The sequence below is a fragment of the Moschus berezovskii genome, chromosome 2 (genome assembly GCF_049115385.1).
Source record: "Moschus berezovskii isolate FMDL1 chromosome 2, NW_MosBer_1.0, whole genome shotgun sequence".
Classification (NCBI taxonomy): domain Eukaryota; kingdom Metazoa; phylum Chordata; class Mammalia; order Artiodactyla; family Moschidae; genus Moschus; species Moschus berezovskii.
This window is the reverse complement of record NC_142461.1, coordinates 77987525-78003788: the sequence shown is the minus strand read 5'-3', so window position 1 is coordinate 78003788 and position 16264 is coordinate 77987525. Positions and strand designations below refer to the sequence as shown.

The 16264-nt window shown below is 38.6% G+C and overlaps 1 protein-coding gene across 1 annotated transcript in view; it reads right to left on the bottom strand.

Moving 5' to 3' along the window:
• THSD7B (thrombospondin type 1 domain containing 7B) overlaps positions 1–16264 on the bottom strand; it is a 953717-nt gene that overhangs the window by 44368 nt on the left and 893085 nt on the right. The window contains exons 17-19 of the mRNA XM_088842327.1: positions 9631–9772; positions 8202–8317; positions 4461–4578 (exon numbers count right to left, since the gene is read on the bottom strand). Of these exons, the coding sequence (XP_088698453.1) occupies positions 4461–4578; positions 8202–8317; positions 9631–9772 (376 nt within the window). The remainder of the gene's footprint in view (positions 1–4460; positions 4579–8201; positions 8318–9630; positions 9773–16264) is intronic.

Genomic DNA, 16264 nt, shown 5'->3' with positions numbered 1-16264 from the left:
AATTGCCTAGAAATCTCCAATAGTGGGATTCAGACTTGGAGAGGACTTTTCCTTGTTTGTTTTTGTTTTTCTACTAGACTAACAAGGTCTGATGAGTCCACAGCACTAACAGAACTCCTTAAAAAAATCAAAGTAATGTTTTATGGCACTAAACTTACAATTTGGGGTCCTATTTTCAAAGGTTGTGTATCAGCATAACATGAAAATCTATCATATTTCACTGACTTTGTACAGTGGCAGAATTAAGATTTGGGGACAAAAATGATAATAAATGGATCTGTCTCCTTGCATTGAACACATTCTGGACTAATGATACCTAAGATTTATGATGTCAATTGGAGAGAGAGGGAAATAGCCACTAGCAGGGTTTGACTTCCTTTGGGCTTGTGATCCAGTCTGCAAGCTCTTCCCCTTCCAGCTTCCCCCCTATGGTCCAGAACCACCTGTGTGTACTCAATCACAGTCATGTCCAACTCTTTGTGACTCCATGGACTGTAGCCCTCCAGGTTCTTCTGTCCATGGGATTCTCTAGTCAAGAATACTGCAGGGGGTGGGGGTGGGGGTTGCCATGCCCTTCTCAAGGGGATCTTCCTGACCCAGGGGACAAGCCCATGTCCCCTGTGTCTCCTGCACTGTACCACCTGGGAAGCCCACAGAACCACGTGGGCAATGACAAATGTTAGCTGAGATTCCCCTGATATGCCATGTAGTGTGTTTTATGGGAACTAGAGGGATTCACCCATGAAGAACTAAGAACTCAAATAAGATCACTGATTCCTTAGACAGATACGAAAATTGATCCAATTTATACATATTAAAGTAGTAGCGAGTGATAGTGGGGGAACAGTGAGATATTCCATGGGAGGCAAAGTGTAAGGAAGCAGACACTCGAGATTATGACTGAAATATACTACATTGCAGCAGAGAGATCCAACATGATAGCGGAGGGTGGTGGGAACAGAGAGACAGGCACTGTGCGGTCCTATAGGTCCTGCGGTCTGTGCTCACCATACAGGACTTCACCCTTTCTCTGCTTTTCTATGCTACTCTTTACCACTGTGAGAGTCACACCTCCTGGCAGAGGCCCATGAGCATCAGACTACAGGGCTTCTGGCTGTGGGATAATCAGGGTGGATCCCTGGACAGGGTAGCAACCAGTTATTCACATCGCCAATGCAAATAATTAGTGCACTGTCACTTGGTGCATTCATTTCCACGTATTATTACCTACTTGCTTGTTGTCTGTTGTCCCTCAACTAGATTATCGGTATCAGGGGATCATGGGAATAAGGAAATTGTCTTTTTTCCCCTCACTGCTTTACATCCAACTCATTGTACTATGAATGGCATATTAGTATTTATTTAATGGGTAAATGACTCAAGTCAGTAGAAAAACAACTATTCAGATTTGCATTTTCAAAACATTGCTTAGGTTGTGATTTTCATGTATGGACTTTGAGTGGGGTAAAGGATGAGATGTGAGAGTAGATGAGAGAAACTGAGTCTGCAGGATAATCTTTATAAAATCTGAGGGAGTCTCTGATAAAACTCTTTACTGCTGGTGGGTAGGAAGGTGGAGATGAAAGTTAACACACAATAAACACCGATGCTGTGTCAGGTACTGTGCTCTATGGCTACATATACTTCATAGCATTTAATTCTCAAATCCTAAACAAAGCCTTTAATGTGCATGAATTCCATTTTAGAGATGAAGAAGCTGAGAGTCAGAAAGAGTAAGTCATTTGCCTAAAAAGCTACAATTCAAACCTGGATTTATCCAACCTTAAAGTGGATGTCTAACTGGAAACTACACCATGCTGCCAATCAGAATAATTGAGAAAATAGTTTAGGTCAATCACTGAAATCTTGGTCATAAGATTTACCACTTGGTTTCCTGATGTGCTTCTACAGGCTCTCAGACGTGCAGGAAACGGCATGTTGTTATCACTGGACATTGTGAGCCTCATATTTTCATTTCAAGTCATGCTCTTTAAGGAAGTAAATTTCAATTTCCTTAGCTATGTTTTACTAACACATATCCTGAGTACTGCTGTCAGCTCTGTTCTCTCCAGGCTCTGAGAGCTGAGTTCACAGAGGAGCCCCTCTTCCGTGATGTATCCTGCCTCGGTTCCTCAGACAATCCCAACTAAGGCAGAGAAGTATTAATAGTCCCAGCATATTCATTTGCGAGCAGCTTAGAGATGAGCCCATATCCTAGTACCAGTGATCCAGTCACAGAGCATCTAAAAAATTCCTTCCGACTGTCTTCGTTTGGTGATCAGATCCAGGGTTTTTAACCCCATCTCCCTACCTGATTCCATGATTCTTGCAACATGCAGTTCTTCTTTCTCCTTCTCTACTTTGTGATTACCTATATAGCAGGATTTTCCCTAGGTCCCTACTCCAGATTTCTGTCATTTACCTTAGATAAACTGTAACTCTTTTTGGGGACCAGAAACCTATCTTAACCTCAGCTCTGTGCTTTCCTGGTACACTCTCCTCGTTCTCTTTACACGCACACATGTCTTGGTCCCTACTTTAGCCTAATGGCTCAAGTGCCATCCATGATGCCATTTACCCAGCTCCCGAGCACCAGTTGCCTTCTGCATTCCCTGCCATCGTGCATTACTTACCTGGGAACTTTGGTAATAATTGCTATGTGTTCAGCAAAGGTTTATCCTCCCTTTCTTCCACAGGAACTGTTTCCTCCATAATATTGTTGTTAAGAAGTGACTAGTCATCCAGAAACTACATTTCCTGCTCTACTATCTTGCACTGAACTGGAGAAATGGGACCAAATTTTATTCAGTGGAATAAAGATAGTAGAGATGTATACAACTTCCACCCTGGTCCATAAAAACCTCCACAGGACTAGCTTGATATCACCTTCCAGAAAAATTTGATTATGTTAAAGTGGTAGGGCCTCCATCAACCTGTGTTCTTGGTGGACTCTGTGAAGCAGAAACTCCCCTCCCTTTATGTGAGTGAAAAATTAGTCTCTAACCCATGATACTGGGGGCTTCCCTGGTAGCTCAGCTGGTAAAGAATCTGCCTGTAATGAAGGAGACACTGGTTCAATTCCTGGGTCATGAAGATTCCCTGGAGAAGATATATGCTACCTACTCCAGCTCTGGACTTCCCTGGTGGCTCAGATGGTAAAGAATCTGCCTGCCATGTGGGAGACCTGGGTTCGATTCCTGGGTTGGGAAGATATCCTGGAGGAGAACATAGCAACCCACTCTAGTATTCTTGCCTGGAGAATCCCCATGGACAGAGGAACCAAGGAGTCGGACACGACCAAGTAACTAAGCACAGCACTGTATGATACAAAGTCACTGTTCAGTTCAGTTCAGTTCAGTCGCTCAGTCGTGTCCGACTCTCTGCGACCCCATGAATCACAGCATGCCAGGCCTCCCTGTCCATCACCAACTCCCGGAGTTCACTCAAACTCATGTCCATAGAGTTGGTGATGCCATCTAGCCATCTCATTCTCTGTCGTCCCCTTCTCCTCCCGCCCCCAACCTTTCCCAGCATCAGAGTCTTTTCCAGTGAGTCAACTCGTCTCATGAGGTGGCCAAAGTATTGCAGTTTCAGCTTTAGCATCAGTCCTTCCAATGAACACCCAGGATTGATCTCCTTTAGAATGGACTGGTTGGATCTCCTTGAAGTACAAGGGACAGGGGTTTACCTGATAAAGGAACCAGTTTGACTTATAGAACACACACTTCTTCCAAAAACCATGGAGGTCAACATTCTTTGAGTTGGTTGAACTTAGGACCTTCAGAATAAACACCATCTCACAGGGCCAGCACCCCCTCTGGTGTCTGCCACTGTTACCAGGCCAGTTCTTCACCCTCTGCCTTGTACTACTCAGCCATAAAAAAGAACAAAATAATGCCATATGCAGCAACGTGGATACAATTTGAGATTATCAGACTAAGTGAAGTAAATGAGAAAGAGGAAGACAAATACCATATGATATCACTTATATATGGAACCCAAAATATGACACAAATGGACTTAGAGATCATATTTGTGGTATCCAAGGGGGAGGGAGTTTGGGAGGGAAGGACTGGGAGTTTGGGATTAGCAGAGATAAACTATTATGTATGGAATGGATAAACAACAATGTACTACTGTATAGCACAGAGATATATTCAGTATCCCATGATAAGCCATAATGGAAAAGAATATTAAAAAAAAAGAATGTCCATATATGTATAACTGAGTCATCTTGCTGTTTAGCAGAGATTGACACAACACTGTAAGTGAAGTATACTTCAATAAATAAAATACAATAAAACAAAAGGGCTGTTAAGAGTCAGGCTCCCTTTCTCTGCTCCCCTGGGTCAGCCTAATGTGGCCAACATGCCTGATGCCCATTTATCAACCTATGGCATACAAAGAGATACTTAAAAACTGAACTGTTTCATGGAAACCAACACAGGAAAGCCACATACCTCTGAGGCCACAAGTCTGTGAGCACTCTGTCCAAGCTGTCCATCCCGAGAGCTGACAGTTGACCACACACTCCACCAGGCAGTGAAGGTTCATCCTCCGCGGCTTCTCCAAGTTACGCTGCAGATGGAAGGGAAATATGATTGTACTGGAGAATTCATCACAACATCAAATCAAATCACTATCCCTTTGTGGGATAATAATCTCTATTCTGTGAGAATAATTTTGCTATATTTTTGTGAGAAAAATAGCCTGGCTTATAGAAACTGATGGCAAGTCTAAAAAAATGATGATCCTTACTTACTTCATGACACAGAAACTTGTCAGTCCAAATTTCTTTTGATAAAACCTTCAACTTTAGAATAGACCCACATTTAAGGGACCAGGAAAGCAGGCAATTATGTTACACAGAGATCTGTCCTGTCACTCAGCCAGCAAGAAACCAGAGGGATGCCTCAGTGCTAAATTCAGGCATCTTGCCCTCTGGATAGACCAATAGTATATAGAGAGCTCACACTAACAGCAACCTAGGCTAAACAATAAGTAGAAGAATAAAACTGAAATAAACAACCCATCTAAAGTTCATAATAAAAGACTGATTAGCTAAAAACATAAACATGATCTTAATCAAGGGAAAAGTTGATGATACAGTTTCTTTTCCTCTTGTCCTCTCTTAAGCCCACATCTAAGCAAAATCACACATTTTCTAATGGCCATTGTAGAAGAGGTCTTAGTGAAAGAGTAAATCATCCAAGAGACACAGAAAGAATACAAAAATACTCAGTTTTAGGAATTGCACATTGTGTGATTGAGGAAAATGCTAACATTCAATATATGTTAAAGGTTAGCAATGTCCATACTGAGCTGAAATTATTGATTACAGCATGATTACATGGGCAAACTAGAAATGACCACATAAGGTCTTTGATCCATTTGAGATACATGGGTATTCTGCTCAGGTTAATAATTTGGGACTTCAAATATTTGTTGAACATGTGGTATGCAGAAAGAAGAGAAACTAATTTTTCTATTAATGAATAGTTTATACTGCTTTGACATCAAAAGGAAAGATTTACTATGTACACTAAATTTAAATTTTTGACTTATTTGAGTTGTTGTAGTTTGGTGATTTATTTTTCTTGAAGCAGACAACAGTCTTGAGAGGGAGATGAAACAAAATGTTAAAATAAATCACTGACACTTGTTAGCGAGAACTCTGTATTAACCAGTCTCAGAATTTCATTAAAAGGAACATCTGATTTTACATGGTCTAGTTTCAGGAGTACTGTTGGTCCATGGTACTATTGGTAATGTTATGGTAATACTTAATAAGGTTAACTCAGGATCAGTGAGGAGGTTTTGTTCTGATAATTTTAATTTTCACTTGTGGACTCTACTTATCTAAGGAGAATGAGACAACTTTTATTTTGTCAGTTTGCTAAAGACATTTTCATAAAACCTGAGTTCACTGGCCCTACCCATTTCCAATTATTCCAAAGATTGTTTTCAGTTCAGTTCAGTTCAGTCGCTCAGTCGTGTCCGACTCTCCGCGACCCCATGAATCACAGCACGCCAGGCCTCCCTGTCCATCACCAACTCCCGGAGTACACTCAAACTCATGTCCACAGAGTCGGTGATGCCATCCAGCCATCTCATTCTCCGTCGTCCCCTTCTCCTCCCGCCCCCAACCTTTCCCAGCATCAGAGTCTTTTCCAGTGAGTCAACTCGTCTCATGAGGTGGCCAAAGTATTGGAGTTTCAGCTTTAGCATCAGTCCCTCCAATGAACATCCAGGATTGATCTCCTTTAGAATGGACTGGTTGGATCTCCTTGCAGTATAAGGGATTCTCAAGAGTCTTCTCCAACACCACAGTTCAAAAGCATCGATTCTTCGGCGATCAGCTTTCTTCACAGTCCAACTCTCACATCCATACATGACCACGGGAAAAACCATTGCCTTGACTAGACGGACCTTGGTCGGCAAAGTAATGTCTCTGCTTTTTAATATACTATCAAGGTTGGTCATAACTTTCCTTCCAAGGAGCAAGCGTCTTTTAATTTCATGGCTGCAATCAGCATCTGCAGTGATTTTGGAGCCCAAAAAAACAAAGTCTGACACTGTTTCCACTGTTTTTCCATCTATTTCCCATGAAGTGATGGGACCAGATGCCATGATCTTTGTTTTCTGAATGTTGAGCTTCAAGCCAACCTTTTCACTCTCCTCTTTCACTTTCATCAAGAGGCTTTTGAGTTCCTCTTCACTTTCTGCCATAAGGGTGGTGTCATCTGCATATCTGAGGTTATTGATATTTCTCCCAGCAATCTTGATTCCAGCTTGTGCTTCTTCCAGCCCAGCGTTCCTCATGATGTACTCTGCATATAAGTTAAATAAGCAAGGTGACAATATACAACCTTGACGCACTCCTTTTCCTATTTGGAACCAGTCTGTTGTTCCATGACCGGTTCTAACTGTTGCTTCCTGACCTGCATACAGGTTTCTCAAGAGGCAGGTCAGGTGGTCTGGGATTCCCATCTCTTTCAGAATGTTCCACAGTTTATTGTGATCCACACAGTCAAAGGCTTTGGCATAGTCAATGAAGCAGAAATAGATGTTTTTCTGAAACTCTCTTGCTTTCTCCATGATCCAGCGGATGTTGGCAATTTGATCTCTGGTGCCTCTGCCTTTTCTAAAACCTGCTTGAACATCTGGGAGTTCACGGTTTACATACTGCTGAAGCCTGGCTTGGAGAATTTTGAGCATGACTTTACTAGCGTGTGAGATGAGTGCAATTGTGCGGTAGTTTGAGCATTCTTTGGCATTGCCTTTCTTTGGGATTGGAATGAAGACTGACCTCTTCCAGTCCTGTGGCCACTGCTGAGTTTTCCAAATCTGCTGGCATATTGAGTGCAGCACTTTCACAGCATCATCTTTCAAGACTTGAAATAGCTCAACTGGAATTCCATCACCACCACTAGCTTTGTTCGTAGTGATGCTTTCTAAGGCCCACTTAACTTCACATTCCAAGATTGTTTTAGTGATTCTTATAATGTGATCGCATATGGTCATCTTTGTTTCTAAACTGCCATCTTTGTTTCTAAACTATGTGCATTTCACTTATATGTTAGGGAGGATATGTCAAATTTGGGGGAAGAGATTTGATTATAGCTTTTGTCCAAATTCCACATATTTTGTGATAGGGAAAAATACAAAATTATAAAAATTCAAAACCTACCAACTCTATCCAACTTGGTAGAGAGACATTTAGCTTATTTTAAGAAGAAAAATGCACTGTGTTTACTACCTAGCAAACATTTGCTAAGCAAATTAGCAGAGTATTCTAATAGCAAGTATCACTGTACATCTTACATGCAAGGGACAGTGTTTCCTACTTAGGCAAATTGAAGCATCTGCCCAATACTAAAAATCGATTTTAGAGTCAATTGATGTCAACTGTTAGTTGGCAAGCAAGTACATCTAAATAAGTTCTTAGAAATAATGAAGAACTATGTTTTTAATGAACCCATTTCTCCAATGCAAATTGACCTTTCCTGTCATTTTAACTAAGTTCAAACTCGTGAGATGTAACTGTATAATACTAGTACCTCTTACTCTAATTGAACCTAAGCTGTGATGAGAAGAAACTGGGAGGATCATTTACAGTAAGCATTGTGAAGGTTGCAGACCACTGTTTAAAAAAAAAAAATCAAAGCCATGCGTGTGGGGTACAAATACACATAACTTACCTGCTCACATTCGTCCATGGCAACAGTCTTGCCATCACTGCGCACACAGCTCAGAAGGCGGGTCCTGATGCCTTGCCCACAGGTTGCATTTTCACTCAGCTGACATGTGCTCCACTCTACGGGCATAGGATCACCACAGTGAGTTTCAAAGTTATGACCATGTGAGCAAAAGACAACACACCTTTGATTCTCTGCATCAGTGGAGAATAGTGTACTACACAGAATCCTAAAACCATTTCTATATGGCTTCAAAAAGCATTATGCAATTCTTTAATTACAAAACAATCAATCAATCAGATCACCAAATAGAAGTGAATTTGCTTTCTTGATGTCAGAAGCCAAATAGTTTATAGAAATCATCTCATAGTTGGCCGAGGTAGGAAAAGGAAAAAACATAAGCACAAAAGGACAACCAGTTTGGAATCATCTATTTGCTGGGCATAATTGAGAAAGAAAAAAAATACAGAAATGATGCTAGTCTGTGATGTCAACTTGAAGATATTTTCAATGAATAAATATAATTATCTAAACCATTTGGTATATTTGGTACAGTGGAGCCAAGAAAGGTAACCCCAAAGGGAAAGAAGTCATGATGAAAAGAGCCATTTTGAAAACTCTCACTTTAATAAAATTATTCTCTCATGAGATAAAGTTTTGTAGGTTTGGCTAACTGTATTACAAACTCAACAGCGAGAGTTAGAATAAATCATCCCATAACTAATTCTTTAAAAAATTTTTAGTTTGGTGTGGGTAGAAAAAGAGATCCTCAATCATATGCAGTGAGAACCTAAGAAGATTTTTCATATTTGGTAGATGATCTAAAAGTTAAATAGGAAGAGCAAGTCCATGTATAGCAAAATCAACATTTTAAAGACATGCTTTTTCAGTAAAGCAAATTTTATTGTATTTTTGGAAAATTAGTATGAAAACTAATGATCTAAAGGACCTTTAATGAAATAAAAAGGACAAATACAACAGGTCAACTCTCACCTATAAAGACAGTCTCATAGAATTTACTAGAGGTTTTCTAAATGGGAAATCTCAGTAGTGCCTCAGTGGAAAATTTGTTTCAGAAAAAGGCAACTGTTTTGCCCCTTCAGGCAGCTGGCCATTTGGTTATCAGTACTGATGTCAATGCTGAGACTTAACCTGATTCTATATTTCATGGCATTCTGTGTATCATTACTGCAGGGAACACATCAATGTAGCTATACAGGCCTTTAGTTTCAGACACTGAACACAGTGGTACGCCATGTCTGAATAAAGGAGGTCTCTAAAATATCCCTGTCCAGTCAGGTCTACGATTTATCCTTGGTAAGCCCCATAGAGCAAGTACATCACAAGCTTTAGGTTCTTGAAATAATACAAACCATGAAAGAACTGCATTCTAGGACAGCATGATTCCAAGGTTTGTGGTTTAAAGCCATACCTGTTAGATTGTACTGGAACTGGAAGCAATTTTCATTGAGAAGGCAGGGCCGCACCTGTGAGTCTTCAGCACACATCCTCGAGCTCAAGGAGGGCCTCAGCAGGTGACGGGTTCTTCTCTGTGTTGTGTGCGGATCACACGACTATGAAAATCAAAGAACAGGCAGAAAGGAGCTCATGTTTGTTGATCAATTGAATGTGCTTATCTGTATACGTGGAGGCACATGTTCAACACCTACAGGGAAAAGACTATTTGAATAGAGTATGAAACAGAATATTTAGAAGAAAAAATCATTATGGGATTCAATGTAAGTAGTTTGTGGTTTTTCCACCTGACAACTCTTTCTTGTTCTACATTATGATGAATAATTAGGCACGTGGGGACCATTTTCATCCACTAAACACACTCTGTACTCTCAAATTCATTTGCCATGTAGCAAGAGATGACTGCATTTTGAATGTACAAATGAATGAGAAAAGGAAGACAATGTCCCTTGTGCCTCCGGCTAGTCTAGCCCCAAAGAAATAACCACATAGAACACTTTAATGAGAAAATGTTTTTTTAAAAACAGAACAAAGAGAGGGAATTATGAAATCAATATTGCCAATATAAGAAAACTTTCCTCTTATTTGGGAGGCCCCCTGATCCACAGAAGTTTAGTCACTTCATGCAGTTGCCCTTTCAGCAAAATAAATGTATAAATAGGAACTTCAAAATTCTCCCTCAAAAATCACTTTACTTATGGGTCTACATGTCCTCTTATCACCTCAATTCATATGACATTCTTGAGCCAGGTAAACCTGCCTGCCATCTGTCATCCATCTACTCTACTCACAGAGGGCCTTCAGAAGCTCTCCCTACTAGAATAATCTCCTCTCCCATGTCCTATATCCTATCCTCCTCCTACTTCTTCAGAACACTAATCAAGACTTCATCATTGACAGTCTTTCTTTAAATAATGACAAGTTTTTCTCTTCCTTCCTAAGCAACCTTCCACCCATGTTCAAGAATTACTATACAGCATTTGATTCCAAACATAAACATATATGTTACATCTGCCTTTATATGATCATTCTTTGTTTCTTTTTTACACCATCTCCTCCTTTTCTTTATAAATTCTTTGAGAACATAATAGATCATGATTTCTACTTCTTGTGTCACTCCCTGAAAATTCTGGTATATATTTTACACAGTGGTTGTTCAGGTAACACCATTATATGTGGTAAAGACAACATAATTCAGATCCAGAAATCTAGAGGCACATAGATGTTTAAACCACAGGAAAGAGAAAAGTCTCTGAATTCATGTCATCAAACCATCATTGCCATATTTGGGATTTTTTAAAACTTTTATTCCTTTACCTTTTCAGACACTGTAGCAAGAACACAACCTGTAAACAATTTTGGCTGCTAAGCAAAGTGATAATGTTAGAATACACTGAAATATATAGAAAATGCTACAAAATTCTCTTCTATTTTCAAATGTTTGGGGGCCATTGAAACACATTTACTATTTATGTGACTTTATGGTTGGATAATCTGTCAATACTTATAAAGTATTTTTACATTTTAATTATATCAAATTGCCTCTAGATGATCAAGAAGGGCCATTGAAACCAGGTAATTATTCTTAATTATCTGCAAAGGAATCCCATGCTAATGCTTACAAATAATTTACTATTAATTCAGCAATTAATTTGGTTGTTCTCATGAGAAGGAATGATAAGTGATTTACCAATGAAAGAAAATGAAAGCATCTTAAAAGTTACTCCTGATTAGTGTTCTACTACTTTTCTGCCTTAAAAAATCAATGATTGAACAAGGTGAGTGTATATAAGAACTTAGTCTAAACCACAAAATAAAGCAAAAAGAAAATAACACACATGAAAACATGCACACACAATTCAAATTATGTAACTTTGAACAATTCACTTATATATTCTGTATATCAGTTCTTCATCTAGACCTGGGGAGAAAGGGGCAGGGACATAATTCGGTAATTTTAAGAGTACCTTCCCTCATACCTCACACTCTTATCACTCTCTAAGTCTGCTACATATGCTTTTAGAATGATACTCTCCAACTGTCATTCTTAACCATGTAGACTTTAATTATCACTTTCTAGAAATTAATATACTGAAAACCAGCACTGCAGCTAACTCTCTTACTAACGCTATCCAGAGAAACAGGCAAAGAAGGTGAATGAAATCCACAAACACAATCCAACCTAATCTCAGATGGTATCTGTATATTCTACCTTATAAAAATTGCCCTAGCACTGCTAACAACTAACAGATGAATTAGTGTTTCTCCTTACTCCGTTCTCTCTGTTAGCTCTTTATAGGAAGTTCATAAAATAATGACTAGGTCACAAGGCAGATGGGGGTCAGCTAAGAAAAAAATGAATGACAAAGGAGCCTTATATCTAGATGATTTCTTTATTGGATCAAAACTCTTCGAATATAAACCTGAATCTCCTCTCCCCTAGAATATTCATAAAAAGACACTGCCAACTTCCTAAATAGAGAAGTGAGAATGTGATGTGTGGATTCAGTTCAGTTCAGTTGCTCAGTTGTGTCCGACTCTTGGCGATCCCATGAATCACAGCACACCAGGCCTCCCTGTCCATCCCCAACTCCCAGAGTTCACTCAAACTCATGTCCATCGAGTCGGTGATGCCATCCAGCCACCTCATTCTCTGTCGTCCCCTTCTCCTCCCGACCCCAATCCTTCCCAGCATCAGAGTCTTTTCCAGTGAGTCAACTCGTCACATGAGGTGGCCAAAGTATTGGAGTTTCAGCTTTAGCATCAGTCCTTCCAATGAACACCCAGGATTGATCTCCTTTAGAATGGACTGGTTGGATCTCCTTGCAGTCCAAGGGACTCTCAAGAGTCTTCTCCAGCACCACAGTTCAAAAGAATCAATTCTTCGGCGATCATAAGTAACCTCAAATCAACTTTAAACCAGTCTCATTATAAAGGACAAAGTTAGATAGCTAAAGTTTATTTGCTAGGGAAGGAGATGACCAATAAGAACCAATAGTATCTGGTATATAAGTCCTTTTATGAGATTAGGTTTTTAAACTTTGAAAACCAGCACTTACCTTAAAGTTTAATCTTACAATATTGCACCTTCGTACCTTTTTTCTCTCTAGCAATGAGGCCTCTATCCCTGGGCCTGACCTGAATATTCATCTGTCAAAATTAATCAGATATTCCTTCTGCGAGCCTCCATTGCTTTATTTGCACCCTTATAAGTGGAATCGCCTTATCAAGTAAACATTTCCAGTGTACTGTATTGATATGTGTGCATTCCTTCCCATGGGCTATTTGGAGAATATGTGTCTTAATTTTCTTGGACATTGAGAACTTTGTTCTGTCTCAGACAACAGTATGTAGATAATAAATGTTTGGTGTAGGATAATGTTTGGTTATCCTAAAAACTAAATAATAAATATTTGGTGTAGGATAATTTGCTTCTTCCTGAGTAATAAGACTGGAATTTTGTAAACTGCCCTTAGCGACAAATGGTTAACCCTGGACTATGATCACATTGCCTAAATGTAAGGATTCTCCATAGGTGTGTAATCTTGATAAAAATAGAATATAATATTTTCTCTCTTTCCCATACCTTTTCCATAAAATCCAAATGATAGCTCCCAGAATAATAGAATTTACCATTAGATTAATAAATTATAACAGTAAATGAGTTTTAATTTACCCATATAAAAATAAAAGATAACTTAGATGCTATATCCTAAATAAATCCAATGAAGAATATATAATTTGGTATTTTTCTAACACTGAACTATTAATATTAACAATGATAATTTAATAAAACCTGGCATAAGTCCAGGTACTTGTGAATTTAACTCACTCTCTAAATTTCTTGTCTGGTGGTAAGCATGAATCCCCAAGGCCTGGCCTTGTCAACTTTCATCAGATATTGAAACCCAAGGTTTTTATTCTGTTACAGACTGGAAAATTCTGATAATTCTGAGATGGTCTCTCCATTTAGATAATTAGCCCTTTCTCTATCTTTCAATAGGCAAATAAGGGAATATATATGCTATGAAGTTGAGTCTTGGTTTTTTTTTTTTTTGAAAAAGTGGGATAAAAGATGCCAAATAGTATAATAATGCTATGTAAGGAAACTTCCTCAGAGATTCTGAGAAAATGGTTACAGAAAGTGGGAAAAAAAAAGTTTTTTTGCATATCACAGTGCAACAAGGAGAACAAAATCAAAACCATATAGACCAACCATATGCTCAGTAAAATTAATGACACATTGTCTTCACAAACCTCAAAATTTGAGCAGGAAGGGAACAAGGACTGAAGCTACAGAACCTATGTGATATCAGCATCCAGCAGGGGAAAGGAGAAGGTAAAAATAGGGTATCTGGTATACCCCAAAACACCAAACTGGAAAACTAAACCATGGAGTAGGAGGCTTTTGCATACTCCAAAAGCAAGCAAATATAAGGAATCCATGGAGAGGTTCTGGGGGCTGATGCAACCTGAATCCAATGAATTCTCAACACTATAAGCCAAAACTGCCTTCCAGGACAATTTTCTGCACTGAAAAGAAACTGGTGGGAAAAGTTTCCAAACTGCTCAAAACAAGAGGATGAGCAGTGAAGGAAAAGAAAGGCCAGTAAACAAAGTTGGAAGGAAAACGGATCCAGTAAATTTCATGAATCTGCTAAATTTTTGACCACTCAAAGCAAACAAACAAAGAGAAGCAGAGAACCCTGGACCATGAAAATGAAATTAGGTAAAAACAAGCCTCAATCACACCTGCTTCTAAAAGTTCACAAAAATTGATTTCCCAGAAAAATAAGTGAAGAAAGAAATCAAATTCAGATCCCACAAAATGGTGTTAAGAGGAAAAAGTGGATGAGAGAATAACATCTCCATAGATAAGAAACTGCAGAAGAAAGACATGCATTAAAAAACAGATGAAAACTCCTATTTCAAAAATAAGTGGTTGGTCATTTCAGAAATGACAAAATATGAAAGAACACATAAATAAAACACAGATAAAATACAAATGTTAAAGAATGAGAGAACCTATGTAAAAGATATGACCGTTTTAAATTTTATTACATTTTAGCATTTTAACTCATGTTGGTGGAGTATAGGGACTGTTTTTTGTGTTATATGGAATATGGCATGTGTATAATTATGAAATATTCTATCTCCAGTATCTTTGAAAAAGTGGATTTTTAGTATAAAATAAAGCAAATTTTATGTAAGATGTAAGTCAGAACTTAAGTAAATACCTTTAGTTCATAACATGAACTCAAGAAGTATTTCATCTTCAAAATAAAGGAAATAATAGCATATATTTCAAAAATTCCACTCAGTGAAACGGTCTAGCCGCTCTGGAACCCAGTAAATTCAGTATCCCTTAAGTTCTTGTGGCACCAAAGAGTCATTTCCACTAAAAGAAGCCAGGGATTTTTAGAAAGAAATAGCTGATTCTAAGTCTGGAAAAGAAAATGTATAAAATAAGCCTGAAACATCTCACCATAGTGGATAACAAGGAGGCTAACAAAGGCCACCAGAGTCTTTACAAAAGCGTTCATAAACAAATTTAAAAAGCACTACGACTAGGACAACCTGAGCATTGGTATAGGTGGCAATTGAAAATGGTTAAAATATATCAAATTTATTTAAATCTATGATTTCATTATGATACACAAATAGTCACATATAGTCAAAGATGCTAGGTAAACAACTCCTCGTTGTGAAAACTGGTAAATAAAAGGCGAATAAGTATTTTTTCTTGCCTTTTCTATTACATAATAGAGCAGTAGGTGAATAAATATCAGTTGGGGCAAAAATTTCTCCTTATAGTAGTACTCCCACAAGTAAATGAGAAAGGATAATAGAATTGGTAGTTTGTCATTTTGTGTTTCCTAAATGATGAGTTTAAGCTTTGACCATCAATGTTAGCCAAGCACATAAAAAGCTATAACCATACATTATGTGCCTCCTGAGAAAGAGCACATCTTCTATGAAGAAGTCTTGCCAAAGACATGATTCTGACTAAGCCTTTGCATGCTATTCCCAATTTATGGGAAATTTAAGGACAGAGGAACATGTTAAACTTCACCACAAGGATGCAATTTAAGAGACATACTGGGAAATTCAATAGAAAAAGTGACCCATTTCCTTACCAGTAAAATTGCTGGGAAGAAAAAAAGAAAGCAATGAAAGAAGCTAGGTTAAAAGATTTAAAGGCATATGTAAAAACAGGCTTGAACTTAATGGCTGGCCCACTCAGACTACAGATCTAAAGGAAATTAAGAAAAAAGATTATCACAGAAGTCTTTACAGAGTTTAATTTTACCGGAGTGAGAAGGATATAACCTGTGAAGCTCTTTGTGAGATGCTGGCAAGTTTCTATTTCCTAACCTGGGTGGCTGTTTCAGCAGTGTCTGCCTGATAAATAAATTGTACAATTTGTTTTACATGACTTTCTGTATTTGGAGAAGGAAATGGTAACCCACTCCAGTATTCTTGCCTGGAGAATTTCATGGGCAGAGGAGCCTGAAGGGCTACAGTTCATGGGGTTGCAAAGAGTTGGACACAACTGAATGACTAATACTGTATATTAGCCTTCCTCAGCA